Raw genomic sequence first — 16377 nt, 5'->3', positions numbered from 1 at the left:
TTATAGCCAAGGTCTTCAACCTTGGCAACTTTAAGCCTGCTGGACTTCAATTCCCAGAATTCCCCACCCAGTTTTCCCCAGCTGGCTGAGGAATTCTGGGAGTTGAAGTCCATCATGCTTAAAGTTGCCAAGGTTGAAGATGCCTGATTTATAATGATAGTCTCTGAACTCTCAGCCTATACTATCCAATCCTATTGATTTGTTCATGGTAAGTTAACAGATAGTTCTACAATTTCATTTCTTTAATTGGTATTTCACATAGTTGTTTGATTTTATGATTGCTGACTAAACTATAGGGCATATTTTATTTCTTTCACTTTTTATAATATGTTATAATTTATTCATTTGACTGGAAGAGTGGGTCAGAGGTACTGCAGAATATATTATCCATAAAAGTCACAATTCCTTAGTTGTATCAACTGCAAGGGGAGATAAATGATAAAAGATTTATACCAATATTAAAAGTATCATTTTCAACCATTTCTGCATCCCTAGTGTAATGCTCCTGTGCAACATACATGTTTGTAAGAAAAGAATTTACAACTTCTTATTTCTTTTTGTTTCAGGTCTTGTTGGTTCCTAGACACTGGTGGCATTATGTTGAGTCCATTGACCCCATCACCGTTAGCATTAATTCTTGGATTGAACTGGTACATTTTTTTCTCTCCATTTCTTAAAACGATTTTAAGACTTGAATCAGTTTAATGATTTTAATAACTGTTAATATTGCCAGCTGCAAACCATGTGGAGTATCACAACCTGCATATTCACAAACAATCCACTGATAGCATACATTTTATTGGATTGCTTTATAACAGGGATTGATAATAAAAAGCATATTTTATTGGCAAATTTCCCACAATTTCATGCTAGTGTTTTTTCTCCATAATGATCTTGACAATTAAATGAGGAGTTCTTAGTATGGAAAGCATGTGTGCTACTATGAAGCTACGCTCTCGGCCATGACATCTGTCTACCTTATTGTCAATTAGTATTATGCATATGTAGTATTATGTTAGTATTATGTTAGTATTATTAGTATTATGCATATGCAGAGCAGTTACTAGAATAATTCTTTTTTCCATCCCCCTTCCATTCCTTTCGGGTTCCCTAGCACTGAATCATTGAGGCCCACAAGAGGCCCATCCATTTATAATCTGTAATATACCACATACATAAATTATGTTACATAATTCCAACATCTTGATTGCATAAATTTTAAATCAAAGTGATGTAGGTAGAAATGAAACCTGAGAGGATGATTTGTAACAGAAGTAGACATGGTCTCTTCATCCATCCGACATCAAATACATGGAGAGGAGATTGGAAAGAGGTATCATTGAAGCTTGATGGGATTAGAAATCCATTCCAGGCTCTGTTTTCTTGTGTAGTTAAAAATCTATACAAATGTATTTCAACAAGTTTGACAGATCACAGAGCAGGGGTTTTTTTTAGCACAAAGCCAATAAATCTACATCCTTTGATCAGGAGACAGATCATTTTCAGAGGATATGGAGGAGGAAATTTGAAACACCCGCTATTAGATAAAGAGAGTGCCTTTATATTTTGTTCAAAAAGTAGATTAGCATGATCTCCTAATTGTAGGTTGGGGCTGAGTTGATATGTTAAGAAATACTGGGTATAGTAGGGTGGGACGCTGATGGTTTTCCAGTGGTGACTAATGATCTCCTAGCATTTTCCACACACACACACACACACACACACACACATAGGTATAAGATGCTTTATGCATTATTTCCCCACACCTCTCAGGATAACCCATATATTTACAGGGTGCATTCCAAAAGTAATGCAATTTTAAAAAAAAGTAATTTATTGAACAGATTTGCACAAACACTTAAAATTCTTCAAAGTACTGTCCTTGGGCCTCTACACATTTTTTCCAGCAACTCTGCCATGACCGAGTTCGCAAATTCTTGGCCAGACACCAGGTGCCAACGCTGCCCCATAGTCCTGACATTGTCCCAGCAGACTTCTTTTTGTTCCCAGCCCTGAAAGGAACCCGTTTTTCGTCCATAGAGGAGATCCAATCAGCAGTGACGAAGCGACCTTGTGAGAGGTCCCCAAAGACGCCTTCTAGGGCGCATACCGGTCATGGCAGGGTCGCTGGAAAAAATGTGTAGATGCCCAAGGACAATACTTTGAAGATTTTTAAGTGTTTGTGCAAATCTGTTCAATAAATTACTTTTTAAAAAATTGCATTACTTTTGGAACGCACCCTGTAAGAGTAAAAAAGTAAGCAGGTTCAATACATTGCAATTTTGCTTGCCATAACCACTCTTTCCAAATTTAAAAATCTCACAAACAATATAAGTTGAGCATGGAGATTGCTTAACGTGAGTAATGCTAGGACTACTCTTTATGGTGACAGCTGATTTGTTTGTTTGTTTGTTTGTTTGTTTATTCAACTTCTATACCACCCAATCCCAAAGAACTCAGGGCGGCTTACCACAAATAGTGCAAATACAGATATAAATAGATACAAAACAATAAAAAGAAGTATCATATCCTATTATGCCCAGAGATGATGGCAACATGCCTTTCTCGATGTAGGCTTATCCATCTTGGAAAAACAATGCATGAGATAGATGTTAAAAAGTAATATCAAGAACATTTCCATTATTCACTCAAGCAGTACTCTGGCTTATGGCAATAAGCAGCTGCTATCGTATTGATATGATAAGGGAGTGCCATGCCAGTTTCAGCCGCTCTGCTGATACAATTAATTATTCTCCTCATGCTTTACAATAAGAGGAGCAGGGTTTAGTTTGCTTCTGACACATTGAGACCATGCCAAAGTTTGCATTCTAAGATAAGTGATTAATATTATTCATGGGCTTCATCAGGCAGAATGAACTTTTCAGAGTTGCAGTACCCTGAAAGCCTGACAATTTTCATATGGCTAAGATAAGCTGCTCTAAATATGCATTATTTCAGATGCTAATAGGTGAGGCTAAATGTTTCAGACTTAGGAAGCTGTGTTGTGTTAAAGAGTCTGTGGGAAACAATATTACCGTACAAGCCTGCTAGAGAAAGTTATCCCTGAATGGTAGCAATTTTTGTGGAATGTCCATTTTACTTTGAATTTACTCTGTACCATAATTCTATAGATGCTGTGAGAACATGGCTCTGTTGGCAGGCTTGGGGGGGTCATAGAACAACTACTTGGCTCCAGAAAGATTAATGTTATTGAAATAATGTTTGGGTTTTTTACTAGTTTATATTTTTGTGTTACTTAATGTTATATATTTTATTGTTTTATATTGCCTATGACTGCATGCCGTCCAGAGTCCACTAGGAATTGGGTGGCTTAGAAATTAAATAAATTAAATTAAATTAAATATTCCTTGTGTGGTCATCAGAAAAACGAGTAGTAAGAAAATCTTCCCTAAGTATTTATTCAGCAGCAATAACATTTGAAATAAAATTGTTAAGACATAATGCAATTATAAATTCTACAAGGGTTTCTTCTGAATATCCAGAGCTGGTATTATCCAATTTATTAATGAAAAGACTTAAAAGAAAAGCATTGCATTCAACCTCTAATATTGCACTATATTTCACTCTTTTTTGTGACTGTGAGTCATTGTTGACTCTTATTGACTGGCTGGTCAAATGCTTATAGTTTTCTTGGCAAGATTTCAAAAGAAATTTGGAGGGAGAAGAGAAATGGAGGGAGGGAAGAAGGGGAAAGAAAGAAAGAAAGAAAGAAAGAAAGAAAGAAAGAAAGAAGTCTCCTGGTTTCTAGCCTGTTCTAACCACTACAACAAACTAGCTCTTTGTAGTGCATTATATTGCACTAATATAAGGGAGGTTTGCATTGCTTTAGCTTGAGCCACTATCTAGGGGTGAGAGGAATTGATACATGATCTGCATAGACTACATTGCCCATAGAAATCACTTCTGCATTTACAATGTGTTTGTATTGGAAACAAGGTACAAGTGCTTCTGTTGAATGTTTTAAAGCAATCCTATCCCAAGATATAAAGTACAACCTTGGAGGTAGGATGCTAAAATCTGGTTGGAACGTAACCAAAATTTGGCTTACCAGAAAGCTCTGTTAATTTGCAAATTATAATTGCATTCTTTCACACAAATATGAGTTATCTGATATAAATGTGACACGGCATCATCAGAAACGCAAATGGCCTATTAAGTTTGCACAATTATGGCAATAAATGATAGGAAGTAAACAGGGGTGGGCTACCGCCCAGATGGGGGAAATGCAGTGGGGTAGTGAAAATGGGCAAGGGCGTCTTGCATAAGCCACGCCCACAGTGTCGTAGTAAAGATTTTGGTAGCCCTTCACCTTCCAGCCCCTCTGCCTTCCTCTAAGGCAGAGAAAATAGGAAGAGAGGAAGGAGGATTTTTTTTTTGAAGAGTTTCTGTAGGAAAGTTGCAGGCTACTGATAAGAGCAAAGGTTGCATCTTGGTATATCTTTGCTATATCCCGGTTTTCATAATTCAAGCAAACAAGCCCTACTTCTTCATTCTGCCTCCAGGATTGTGGCCACCAATATCATTCTATGCAATGATTTTGTTCTTTGTTGCCCTGGAACTGTCCCTAGCTCCAAGCAATTCTGCTAAACATGAAGGTTTTGCTTTCCAAGGCAGCATGTCTTAGTGAAATCCTAAATTAGTCTTTGTATTTCACTGCCTAAAGGCACCCAAGAAAGACATGACACCTTGTAGCATGTAAGAATCAATTATGGAATTCTTGTTTCATCTTTAAAACACTGCGTGCTGATATCCTTCATTAAAGTCAATGCTGTCTTTTTCACCCTTCTGTTGCTGTGTAAGACTGCAATAATATATTAGTGAGTTGGTAGTAATACTGTCAGATGACAGCAGGCTCTCTGGAATTTAGAATAATTTTTGTGTTCTCCTAGTAATTTGTGTGTGAAGCAGAAAGTATGTATGTGTTTAAGAGCTTAAATCCTTGAGAGATAGAGTTTGGGACATGCCTTTTTGATCTTCCTAAATTAAGACTCTATATATTAGATGATATCCCTCTGGTATAAATTAAAGTTCATAAGTCTCAATTTAACAAGACACTTATGCAATAGAACAACTGCCAATTAGGAAAAATTATATAATTGTTTGATCAGGCAGCTTTTATGGGCATTTTATGAAATCATGAAATCCCAGATAAAATAATAAGGGATGTTAATTGCCCTGTCTGTCTATTTGGGAAATCACACATGAGTGCTGTGATTTGTATAATATAAGAAAGTATTCCAGAGCTTTTAGAACTGCTAGATAAATTTTCATTAATCTAAATATTAGCGATCCTTTATAATGTAATTATAAAATGAAGCATACCGTCTCTCCACCGCCATATCCTACCATTAAGACCAGTGTCTCTCAACTTTGGCCCCTTTTAGATGGGTGGACTTCAGCTCCCAGAATTCTTCAACCAACAAGACTGGCTGGGGAAATCTGGGTGTTGAAGGCTACATATCTTTAAAGAGGCCAAGATTGAGAATCACTGGTTTAGACCAAGTGCCAAAGGAATAATCACAACTTCAAAATACATTGACTTAGCATATCTAAATGTTTCTTCTCCTGCTAACCAAAGTCCTTTCCATATATTCAAAATATCCTACGTTTTCCTTTCTTTTTTTCATAGGATGCAGATCACGAAGCCCGCATAGAAGAGGCAATAACTCGAACAATGATATGTGCAATCAAGGCTGCAGAAAATCCCAGTGACACAGATTCTTGGCTAAACCCAACAGAGGTTTTCCTCTTCATTTTATCCTCTAAACTTTTGGGGCATTTTTGCCTGAATGGTATCATTATAAGGTTGGCGATCCCTGCCTCAGTATGCAGCAATGATTAGCATCTCCAGAATGACTAAGAACGAATATCTATGGCTGTTCCATTTGATCTTAGATTTGGTACTAAGCCAGAAATGTGATATTGGTGCAGGCTGAGTACCATACCCTTCTCTGAGATATGGATTTGCTATTTTGTACATGACACACAACCAGTGGATTTAGCAATCTGAGAATAGTAAATGTTTTGGAGGTTTTTTGGGGGGATAATGTAATAAATATTGATACATTGCGTGATTTTAATTCAGCAATGTTTGTATAACCCAGTTTAAAATTATTAACATCCTTCTATTTAGAAAGCTTAAAGAATTGAAAATAAAAATAGTAAACACTTATCAATATTAATTGCCACTTAGAATATTACAGTTACAAACAAAAATCTGTTATGCTTAATTTTTAAACTGCTGCTATTATTTACAGTAACTTTTCATTCAAAATTATAGAAGAATCGCTGCAATTCACAGAATATTAGTTATTTGATCATAAGATTCAACCATTAGCTCCTCCTCCAATGGGTTATTTAGTGCTCCTCCAGCTGCCTGTAATAGTTGAGTAAAAAGATTTATGCCTCAAGCATAGCATGGAGAATTCACTTTTAGGAGGAAGAATAATGTACAATAATTCACCTATACTTCCTGGGTTTTAAATGGGAAATAGCAATAGCAATTAGACTTATATACCGCTTCACAGTGCTTTACAGCCCTCTCTAAGCAGTTTATAGAGAGTAAGCATATTGCCCCAGCAATCTGGGTCCAGATTTACATAATGCCTTCAGGTGTCTGCCTAAAGCACAGAGATTTTTGGAAGTTTTTGACTATTACATTTCTGTTGGTTCCAAGTGTTTTTGCATGCTGGTTCTTATGTTTTGATACCTTTTATTTTCTGTGTTGTTTAATTTGGGGGTCTATGAAAATTATCTTTTTAAATTACTTTATTTTCTGAACCCACTTTGAATTCATTGAAATAGCATTTAGACTTATATACTGCTTCATAGTGCTTTTACAGGCCTCTCTAAGTGGTTTACAGAATCAGCATATTGCCCCAAACAATCTGGGCCCTCATTTTACCCACCTCAGAAGGATGGAATGCTGAGTCAACCTTGAGCCGGTGATGAGATTTGAACTGCTGAACTACAGCTAGCAGTTAGCTGAAGTAGCCTGTAGTGCTGCACTTTAACCACTCAGCTCAAAAAAGGCTCAAAAAAGCAGAGATATAAGTGTTATATAAGATACAATTTCTCGTGTGTCCAATCACACTTGGCCAATAAAGAATTCTATTTTACTTTATTCTGTTCTGTTCTATTCTATTCTTCAAAATAAAGGTGTATAGAGCTGAACCCAGCTGATAGATTGGATTCTCTTCTCTCATGACCCAAATATACTTGATTGGATGGGGAAAATGTTCACCTCATGTCATGGGATGTACCACAAAATATTTTAAATGAAAGTAATACTGTGTCGATCTAAATATAGTACTTCTTGTGGGACAAGAGACAGATTTAGAGAAAATCCTGGCATATATTTTCAGAAATAGAGATCAATCATTTTTTTCCCTGTTGTGCCAATGTTTTTGAGTCTAGCTCTGAGAATTTTTTCAGGCTGCTTGAGACTTGCTCTAAAAGGTAACTTTAAAATTTTAATGAAAAAAATTTTAAATTATTTTTAAGACCTTGTGGTCTTTACATCTAGCCTAGGGGTATCATACTGGTGGCCCATGGGCCAGATGTATCACCTGCAGGCTATGCCCACCCAGCTTCGCGAATGGGGAAAATGTTGCAAAACATCATGTGATGGCAAAGTGATTAGATTAGATTAGATTAGATTAGATTAGATTAGATTTATTGGATTTATATGCCGCCCCTCTCCGCAAACTCGGGGCGGCTCACAACAATAATAATTTTAAAAAAACCAGCACAGTACATAATACCAAATCCAATGCCCACCAATCTAATTACAATTTAAGTGACATGGTGAGTTTGACAGCTGTGATGAAGCCCATTGGTTTTAACTAATGATTTTTCCCCAATCCCTCTTTTTTTTCCTCCATCCCACTTTGATGAAGAGTTTAGAGCAGCACAAAAACTTATACAGTATTTTCCAATATTTTGATTGATCTCTATAGAAACACCACTTAACTGAAATTTATCAAAAAAAACACCCCAAGGATGTTTTTTTCACCTGAAATAAATAAATAAAAAGGATGTTAAGCCACTGCACTTTTTCAAATTTAAGGATGGTGAGGTAAAAGAGGAACAGAGATAAATAAAATATATGTATGTAGTCATGTGTCTGTGTATATCCATGTGCATAGAATATCTGCAAGACCCCCTTCTGCCGCACGAATCCCATTGGCCGGTTAGGTCCCACAGAGTTGGCCTTCTCCGGGTCCCGTCGACAAAACAATGTGGTCTGGCGGGACCCAGGGGAAGAGCCTTCTCTGTGGTGGCCCCAACCCTCTGGAACCAGCTCCCCCCGGAGATTAGGATTGCCCCCACCCTCCTTGCCTTTCGGAAACTCCTTAAAACCCACCTCTGTCGTCAGGCATGGGGGAACTGAGATATCTCCCCTTGCCTATGCAGTTTTATGTATGGTATGTTGTATGTGTGATTTTTTAAACAATGGGTTTTTTTAGACTTTTAATGTTAGATTTATTATTATAGACTTTTAATATTAGATTTGTCATTGTATACTGTTTTTATCACTGTTTTGAGCCGCCCCGAGTCTGCGGAGAGGGGCGGCATACAAATCTAATTAATAATAATAATAATAATAATAATAATAATAATAATAATAATAATAATAATAATATACCGGTATTTAAATCCTCACAAGAGAAAAAACAAAGCAAATAAAAATAATGAGAATAGCTTCTGGCAGGAAACTGCTTCAAGAAATATCATGTAGATATTAGCTTGAATTCTATTTTCTTTCTCTTTTTTACCAGGTTGAGGTAACCTCCCATAATACCAACCTTGAGTATTTAAACAAAGCCCTGTCTTCCTATTTAGAACATCAGAAAACAAGTAGAATTAAGGACCAGTTCTCTCAAATGCACAGTACTGATGGAATTCTTCAAGAATCATGCAAGAGGAGGAAAGTACAGATCGATACAGAATCTGAGTGCATAAAATCTAAACCCTGTGACTCTATCAGAACAGTAATTAAAACAGAAAAGCTGACAACAATTCCCTTTGGACCGAGCCTTTTTCAGATTTTACCACAGTCCCAGGAAACCTACCCAACTGGAGTAGCTGAACATGACAATACAAACCTTGCCAGTGAAAGTGAGAGACATTTTGGAAAGTTACATCCTGCTGGGAAGACATCTGGGATGACAACTGACACTGGAACCCTTGTGGAGGATGTAGAATGCATGACCAGTTTCCCACAAACTCTCATTTCTACAAATGATTTGCTAGAATGTGCACTGAGCCCACGAGTCGTGGGTTTAATAGCTCGTCTTTTATTGGAGAAAGTGAACATTTCGAATCCATTGAAATAAATTTTTTAAAAAGCAATGACAAAATGTACTCTGGAAGGTCCTGAACTTTTTGAGAACTAGCAAATAAGGATTGAAAGGCATTTTGAAAAGTACAAATGTAAGACTTAGTGTAATGGTTAAGCCTGTGAAAGGTAATATGGGGCAGGTAATACTGTAGGAGCATAATGGTATTATACACAGTGGCAGTAATCATAATAAATATTTCACCTAAAGGTTTATAGGCTTTCATAATACTGCTATCATCTTAGGAACTTTTGAATAGATCTGTCAGGTTAATGACATTATTGTTCCGACACATTAGACATTGCTGCTGAATCAGAGAGAGATTAGTTTATCTAATCCAAAGGCGATATTGAAAAAGTATTTCTAATCAAAAACTCATGTTATTACAGAATTAACTCAAAATAAGTGGGGGGCAGTTATGTCTATTTTTCAGGGATTAAGTATTTTTCCTCCAGCCATCTAATTCCTATATGGCTAATGGACTAGCAGTGGTGGGATTCAAATTTGTTACTACCAGTTCCGTGGGTGTGGCTTGGTGGGCATGGCAGGGGAAGGATACTGTAAAATCTCCATTCTCTCCCCACTCCAGGGGAACGTTACTGCACAATACCTATTTCCTCTCAATCAGCTGGGAATTGGGAGGCAGAGAATAGATGTGGGCAGGCCCAGTCAGATGTGGTATTTTACTGGTTCTCCAAACTACTCAAAATTTCCGCTACAGGTCCTAGTCAGAACCTGGTTAGAACCTGCTGAATCCTACCTCTGGACTCTAGTCTACCAAAATATGTGCTATCATAAATGCATTTAATCTTTGCCATATACAATGATTAAATTCCCTATACAAAGTTGTCCTTTCTTAAAGATGGACACCCCAACCTTTTTGAATTCAGTGCCATCCAGATATGTTGCACTACAAAATCCAGAACATGTGAGCAAAAGCATCCTCTTTTATGAGGAAGGCTGTAGTAATATGCTGTGTGCTACATCTTTTGTACCCATAAAAAAAACCTCATCATCCCATTGTGTAATTTACTGATTATTTTCTTTCTGCTGAAACTTGTTGATAAACTGCAGCTTCACACAAACTGTAGAAAGCTTAATAGATTTCTATCTTGCCTTTTAAAACAACAGTGATAATCGTAAAATAATATAATATAATCCTAAAATAAAATAATAAAATAATAGTAATTTAAGACATGAAATAAAGGACCAATGAAGTGCAAAGCAAAAAAGGCAAGTAAAGTATCAACACAATCCCTAAAATATACTTCTCAGCTCAGCAACGCTTTAATAGTACGCACAAACGCCAAAATGTATCATCTTGTCTAATATTTTGCTCCACCACTAGAATCTGCTTGGCTGGTATCTTTGCAAAACAACTTCCAATTAGTAAATGCACAAAGCACCTAAGATGTAAACACAAGCTTAGGTTTCCCATTTATATATTCCTAGACTTCCCTTTGGGTTACTGCCTTGAGCACTGAAAATCTGAAAATTCTTCCCAAATCTGTGGATTAAACCCATTGATTTCTGACTACCATACATTGCTGGAGAAAGGAAGTGAACATCAATAGGCAGAAGAGATCAAGACGTATTTTCATGGTTTGTGCCTACAGCAAAGATTTGTTCCCAAACCACATTGATTGTCCTAAAATATGAATATTGATGCCTACTGAATTGTTACGAACTGTTTTCCTTTGAGTACTAACCAACTGAACAGTTTTCAGTAGCATTATCAAACAGGGATGTTCAAAAATGGATGTAGCCCTTTATTTGCAGTGCTTAAGGCTTCAGCACTGATGCTGTTAATCGTTCAGAAAAGTCATTCAGAGCACCCACTTACAATCCAATATATAATTAGACTTCTAAATCAATTTATCATGGTTCGACTTTATTGAAATACCTGGAAACATATCCCAAGAAAGAATCCCATTCATGTAGACAAAAAAGATTTTAGCTCAGCTTTGTTCCACTTTTAAAGAAGTGAAGCTTTGCTTGGTGGTAAATTTGAACTAAGTTGCCAACTAAAAATAAACTAGCATTCTTAACAAGCCAGATTTTACCAATGGATCGGGAAGTTGTCTTCTAAGGCTAACCCAGGGATCAGAACTTATTTTTCAGACCATGGACTATTAATGGCCTCAGGCGTTTGCTGCAAAAGCTAAATTCTTAATATGCTCTTAATTTTTAAACATCAATAAAATCAAATCTAAAATGTCAAATATATGAAATAAATGCTGAGTCTATTGAACAAGTGAGTTCTTTTTCCTATGCAGGAGTGTTTTTGCAAGCGCTGGGTCATGGCTAAATCATTTGAAAAGAAACCCAGCAAGGGCCTGAGGTAAGTTCTAAATATTATACAAGTCATTTAACTATAGGTACCAAGCTACATTATAACCACTATAATGAAAGTATTTAGGATAAAATTAATATTGAATCAGATAATAGATTTAGACCAAAATGGTTTTTAGGCAAATTGGGAATAATATGAGCCAGTGTTAAATGTTCTAGAATATTATTTAGGATAAAATTAATCCCAATGCTTATCTACTGTATGTTCAGAACTGCGGGGCCTTAGATTAGATTAGATTAGATTTATTGGATTTATATGCCGCCCCTCTCCGCAAACTCGGGGCGGCTCACAACAATAACAAAAAACAGTACATAATAACAAATCCAATGCTCACCAATCTAATTACAATTTAAAATTCATAAATTCATAAAACAGTCCCAATATATATAAAAACAGGCACACAGTCAATCAATCAAATGGCAAAACAACATGGGCAAGGGGGAGATGTTTTAGTTCCCCCATGCCTGATGGCAGAGGTGGGTCTTAAGGAGTTTACGAAAGGCAGGGAGGGTGGGGGCAATCCTAATCTCAGGGGGAAGCTGGTTCCAGAGGGTCGGGGCCCCCACAGAGAAGGCTCTTCTCCTGGGTCCCGCCAGACGGCATTGTTTAGTCGACAGGACCCGAAGAAGGCCAACTCTGTGGGACCTAACCGGTCGCTGGGATTCGTGCGGCAGGAGGCGGTCCCGAAGATATTCTGGTCCGGTGCCATGAAGGGCTTTATAGGTCATAACCAACACTTTGAATTGTGACCGGAAACTGATCGGCAACCAATGCACACTGCGGAGTGTTGGAGTAATATGGGCATACTTAGAGAAGCCCATAATTGCTCTCGCAGCTGCATTCTGCACGATCTGAAGTTTCCGAACACTTTTCAAAGGTAGCCCCATGTAGAGAGCGTTACAGTAGTCGAGCCTTGAGGTGATGAGGGCATGAATGACTGTGAGCAATGACTCCCGGTCCAAATAGGGCCGTAACTGGCGCACCAGGCGAACCTGGGCAAACGCCCCCCTCGCCACAGCTGAAAGGTGTTTCTCTAATGTGAGCTGTGGATCGAGGAGGACGCCCAAGTTGCAGACCCTCTCTGAGGGGGTCAATAATTCCCCCCCCCAGGGTAATGGACGGACAGATAGAATTGTCCTTGGGAGGCAAAACCCACAGCCACTCCGTCTTGTCTGGGTTGAGTTTGAGTTTGTTGACACCCATCCAGGCCCCAATAGCCTCCAGGCACCGGCACATCACTTCTACTGCTTCGTTGACTGGACATGGGGTGGAGATGTACAACTGGGTATCATCGGCGTATTGATGATACCTCACCCCATGTAAAGCTATCCTACTTAAACAAGTTCAGATCAATTTTTTAAGATGCGTACGGTGGACTGACAAAACACATCTGCCACTGCGGTCAGAGCAGAAACAGGTATCCATTCCTTAGTCATTTAATAATTCAATTTTGTACATAGTGCCAGAAGATCAGTTCAATAGACCCCGACAGACTTCCCAAAATATGCTTAATACATAAGTACAACCCAACTCGTGGGTCAGCTAACTTTCTAAAGTCATTTCACAACATGGATTTTTCTACCCAGCATCGACTCTCAAGGGCCTCCCAGGCATGGGAAATGTTTAAAATGAAAAGTCCTAAATATTAGTGCTCAAACTGACATAGAATTATTGACTTAAAAAGAGATCCCTGGGTTGGTTGACTAAAAATAAAACTATTTCTTCAGCCAGAAAAATACCTGTCATTGAGTCGGACACATATTTTAAGAAAAGCCTATTCTAAAGCAAGATTTGAATTGTCCATGGTCAAATATGGTTGCTTTCACCACTTGCCATATTAGGAGAGAACCTGCTTATGTGGTACACCAACCATTGAAAATACTTCTCTAATTTTGTTTTAATAATCAATTATGTGCTCCCACTAGGCTTCAATGTTTATCATCCCTATTGGAAAGAATAGCCCATTGGCATTTTGAATCACATATTTCCCTATTTCATCCTGGCTCAAATGCTTGTACTGGACATAGTGCTAGGTTTATCACAAAGAACCTGATACATTGAACAAATTGTGAGGGAGATTCATTTGTTTAATTATTGATTCTTTGTATTGCCACATACAGTATGGATTTGATCACTAGTTCCTCCTATCTATTTTATTTCAGAATTAAACTATACACTATTTTTTTTTATTTATATGTTCACAACACTAATCATTCAATAAACTACTATTATTTTCAATAGTACCCAACATACCATATATTTTATAGACTTATTGATTGAGTATTCCAATACATCTTTTATGTATATATATTTCTTCTTAAGAGGAAAATATATTACAGATTTCCCCCTACAAATCTAAACAGTATCTATTGCTTCTACTTCTGTCTCTCTTCTTCTTTTTCTTTATTAATTATTGAATACTCAAAGTTTAGTTTGTAGTTTAACTTTTTGTTCCCGCTATATTGCCATACGGCATTCAGCTTAATGTGTTTATTTGATTTATTTACAAGTGATCTGCCCATGCCCAAAACCCTGTGGCCTTCCAGATGTTCTGTACCATTATTCTCACCAGCTACAGTCTGTATAGCCAATGGTGAAGTCTGCTGGGAGAGGTTGTTTACAACATCTGGAAGCCTACAAATACTTTATCTAAGATTATTTGATCTTTGGGGGATTCTTTTACAATAAATTATTTTCATACTTGCACAAACACCGCCGCTATTATGGTGATTTAAGCAATATTAATCCTAATATTATTATTATTATTATTATTTATTAGATTTGTATGCCACCCCTCTCCGCAGACTCGGGGTGGCTATATATGCCTCACCTTCCTTTTTTTTAAAAAAAACAAAAACCCCTGCTTCTTCCTAGTACTCAAATAAGTCTGTGCTCCTATTGTTAAACCTGGAATCATTTCTGATGAAGATTTTGAAAATACCCTTCCCTAAAACATCCTTTTGACATTTTTAAAGAAACCATCCTAGTTATCATAGGCTAAATTAATTTGAATTCTGTTTAAATTGTTATTTAACCTTTTGTCCAGCATCTACAAGTCATCCAACCAGTGCAGGGTTGATGCAAAAGGTTGCTCTCTAATGCAAAGAACAATTGAAGTTGCATCTGAATTCATCTATTTGAATCCTAAGCACTGAAGCAGCAGAGATAGGAATCTGTCTATTTGTGACCACTATTCATATTTTTAAAGGGATCTGTCCTACAACATCTTAATTCTCCTGGATAAATGGATGCATCTCCTTCAAACCTTTTCTCCAGGGAACTGAAGCACATTCACCTGAACTCTCAGAAAATTGTTTGCTTTTTGCTTTGAGTACGAGTTTGACTAATTCTCTTAGAGAATTCTCAAGAGAAATAGCTTTCAAATGGCTATTTGGATGTATATTTTGAGGCTAATGGATTTTGAATAGACTGAATTGAAATGAATTCTACAAGTTTTCCTTTAATAGTAAACTATATCTTCCATTTTGATAATGACATGGCTTCATATCAACTTGTGGATTGGTATGAATTTCAATCAGAAAAAAAAACAGATTAATTGAAATATGCATGCAATGTAATGGCTATTAGCAGTGGCAAAGGGAAAAGTTTAAGTTGACTGCTTACTTAGAAGAGTAAGAGAAAAGAGAGAGAGAGAGATAAACAAGTACAAGGTGTTTAGATATTTTATATCTAATTATATAATAATTCTTGGCACAGCATAAGAATGATGAGTTCCAATGTCTATGGAGATTCTCAGTCATCCAGGTTATGTTTGTCCTAAAGCTGTTCTTTTCTTCAAGATGCAACTAGACTTTCTGGTTTTCCCTCAGCTGAAGAAGCTTCTTGGATGAGAAGCGAAACGTCTTCAAAGAAAAACCAGGAAGCCCAGTTGCCTCTTGAAAAAATAAAATAAAAGCACCTTTAGGATAATGACTTCCAATCCAAGCATATGAAGTAATAGCCATGTGCTCAGCTACTGCACATCTACCCACTACTTCCCACCCAAGAAATTTAGACACACATCTACTACAATCATTGTCTTTCAATGAGCCCATAATCCCTTGCGGGATGGAGTCGACAACTGAATGGAGGCGAGTGTTTACTCGCCGGATGCCCTTCCTGTCGCCAATGCGGAGTTAATTTCAGCAGAAATCATCTCAGTGTGTCCAGAGAGAGAAATATCTGCCTCTAACTAGGATCGAACTGACAGTCTCCTTATTGTGAGGTGAGAGCCCCACATCACTGCACCACTCAACACATGCCTACTACAATGCTGGATATGTTTGTTTGTGTGTCAGTTTATGTGTATATACACACATACACAGCCCAATCACAGGCCACAAAATAACAGCACAACCATAGGGCTCAACATAGGCAAAAACATTCAAAGCCATACAGTACCTCTCAGAATGGCCAGATTTTGTTCTGAAGACAAAACATCATTTTCAAAACATGCTTTTTTATTTTTGCTCAAAACATTTGAAACAGCTGTTTGAGCTCCCTCCCCCCTTCCAAGGATACTTGAATCCAGATGGATTTCTTTCTTACAAAAATTGTCCAATCCTCTACACACTGTTTTTTTGGTCCCTCTTACTCTTGACAACCCCTTCAAATATTCCAAGTTTTACCTGTCACTGAAAAATGCTTCTCTCCTCTACCAAT

General features: G+C 37.3%; 1 protein-coding gene across 2 annotated transcripts in view; it reads left to right on the top strand.

The window, feature by feature from the left end:
* HSPBAP1 (HSPB1 associated protein 1) overlaps positions 1-9575 on the top strand; it is an 82320-nt gene extending 72745 nt beyond the window's left edge. For both annotated transcript variants that reach the window (XM_070730208.1, XM_070730213.1), the window contains exons 6-8: positions 567-650; positions 5651-5761; positions 8802-9575. In XM_070730208.1, coding sequence (XP_070586309.1) covers positions 567-650; positions 5651-5761; positions 8802-9359 — 753 coding nt within the window. In that variant the 3' untranslated portion in view covers positions 9360-9575. The remainder of the gene's footprint in view (positions 1-566; positions 651-5650; positions 5762-8801) is intronic.
* Positions 9576-16377: the final 6802 nt, after the last annotated feature.

The sequence above is a fragment of the Erythrolamprus reginae genome, chromosome 1, assembly GCF_031021105.1.
Source record: "Erythrolamprus reginae isolate rEryReg1 chromosome 1, rEryReg1.hap1, whole genome shotgun sequence".
NCBI classification, from domain to species: Eukaryota; Metazoa; Chordata; class Lepidosauria; order Squamata; family Dipsadidae; genus Erythrolamprus; species Erythrolamprus reginae.
This window is presented reverse-complemented; position numbering and strand designations above follow the sequence as displayed.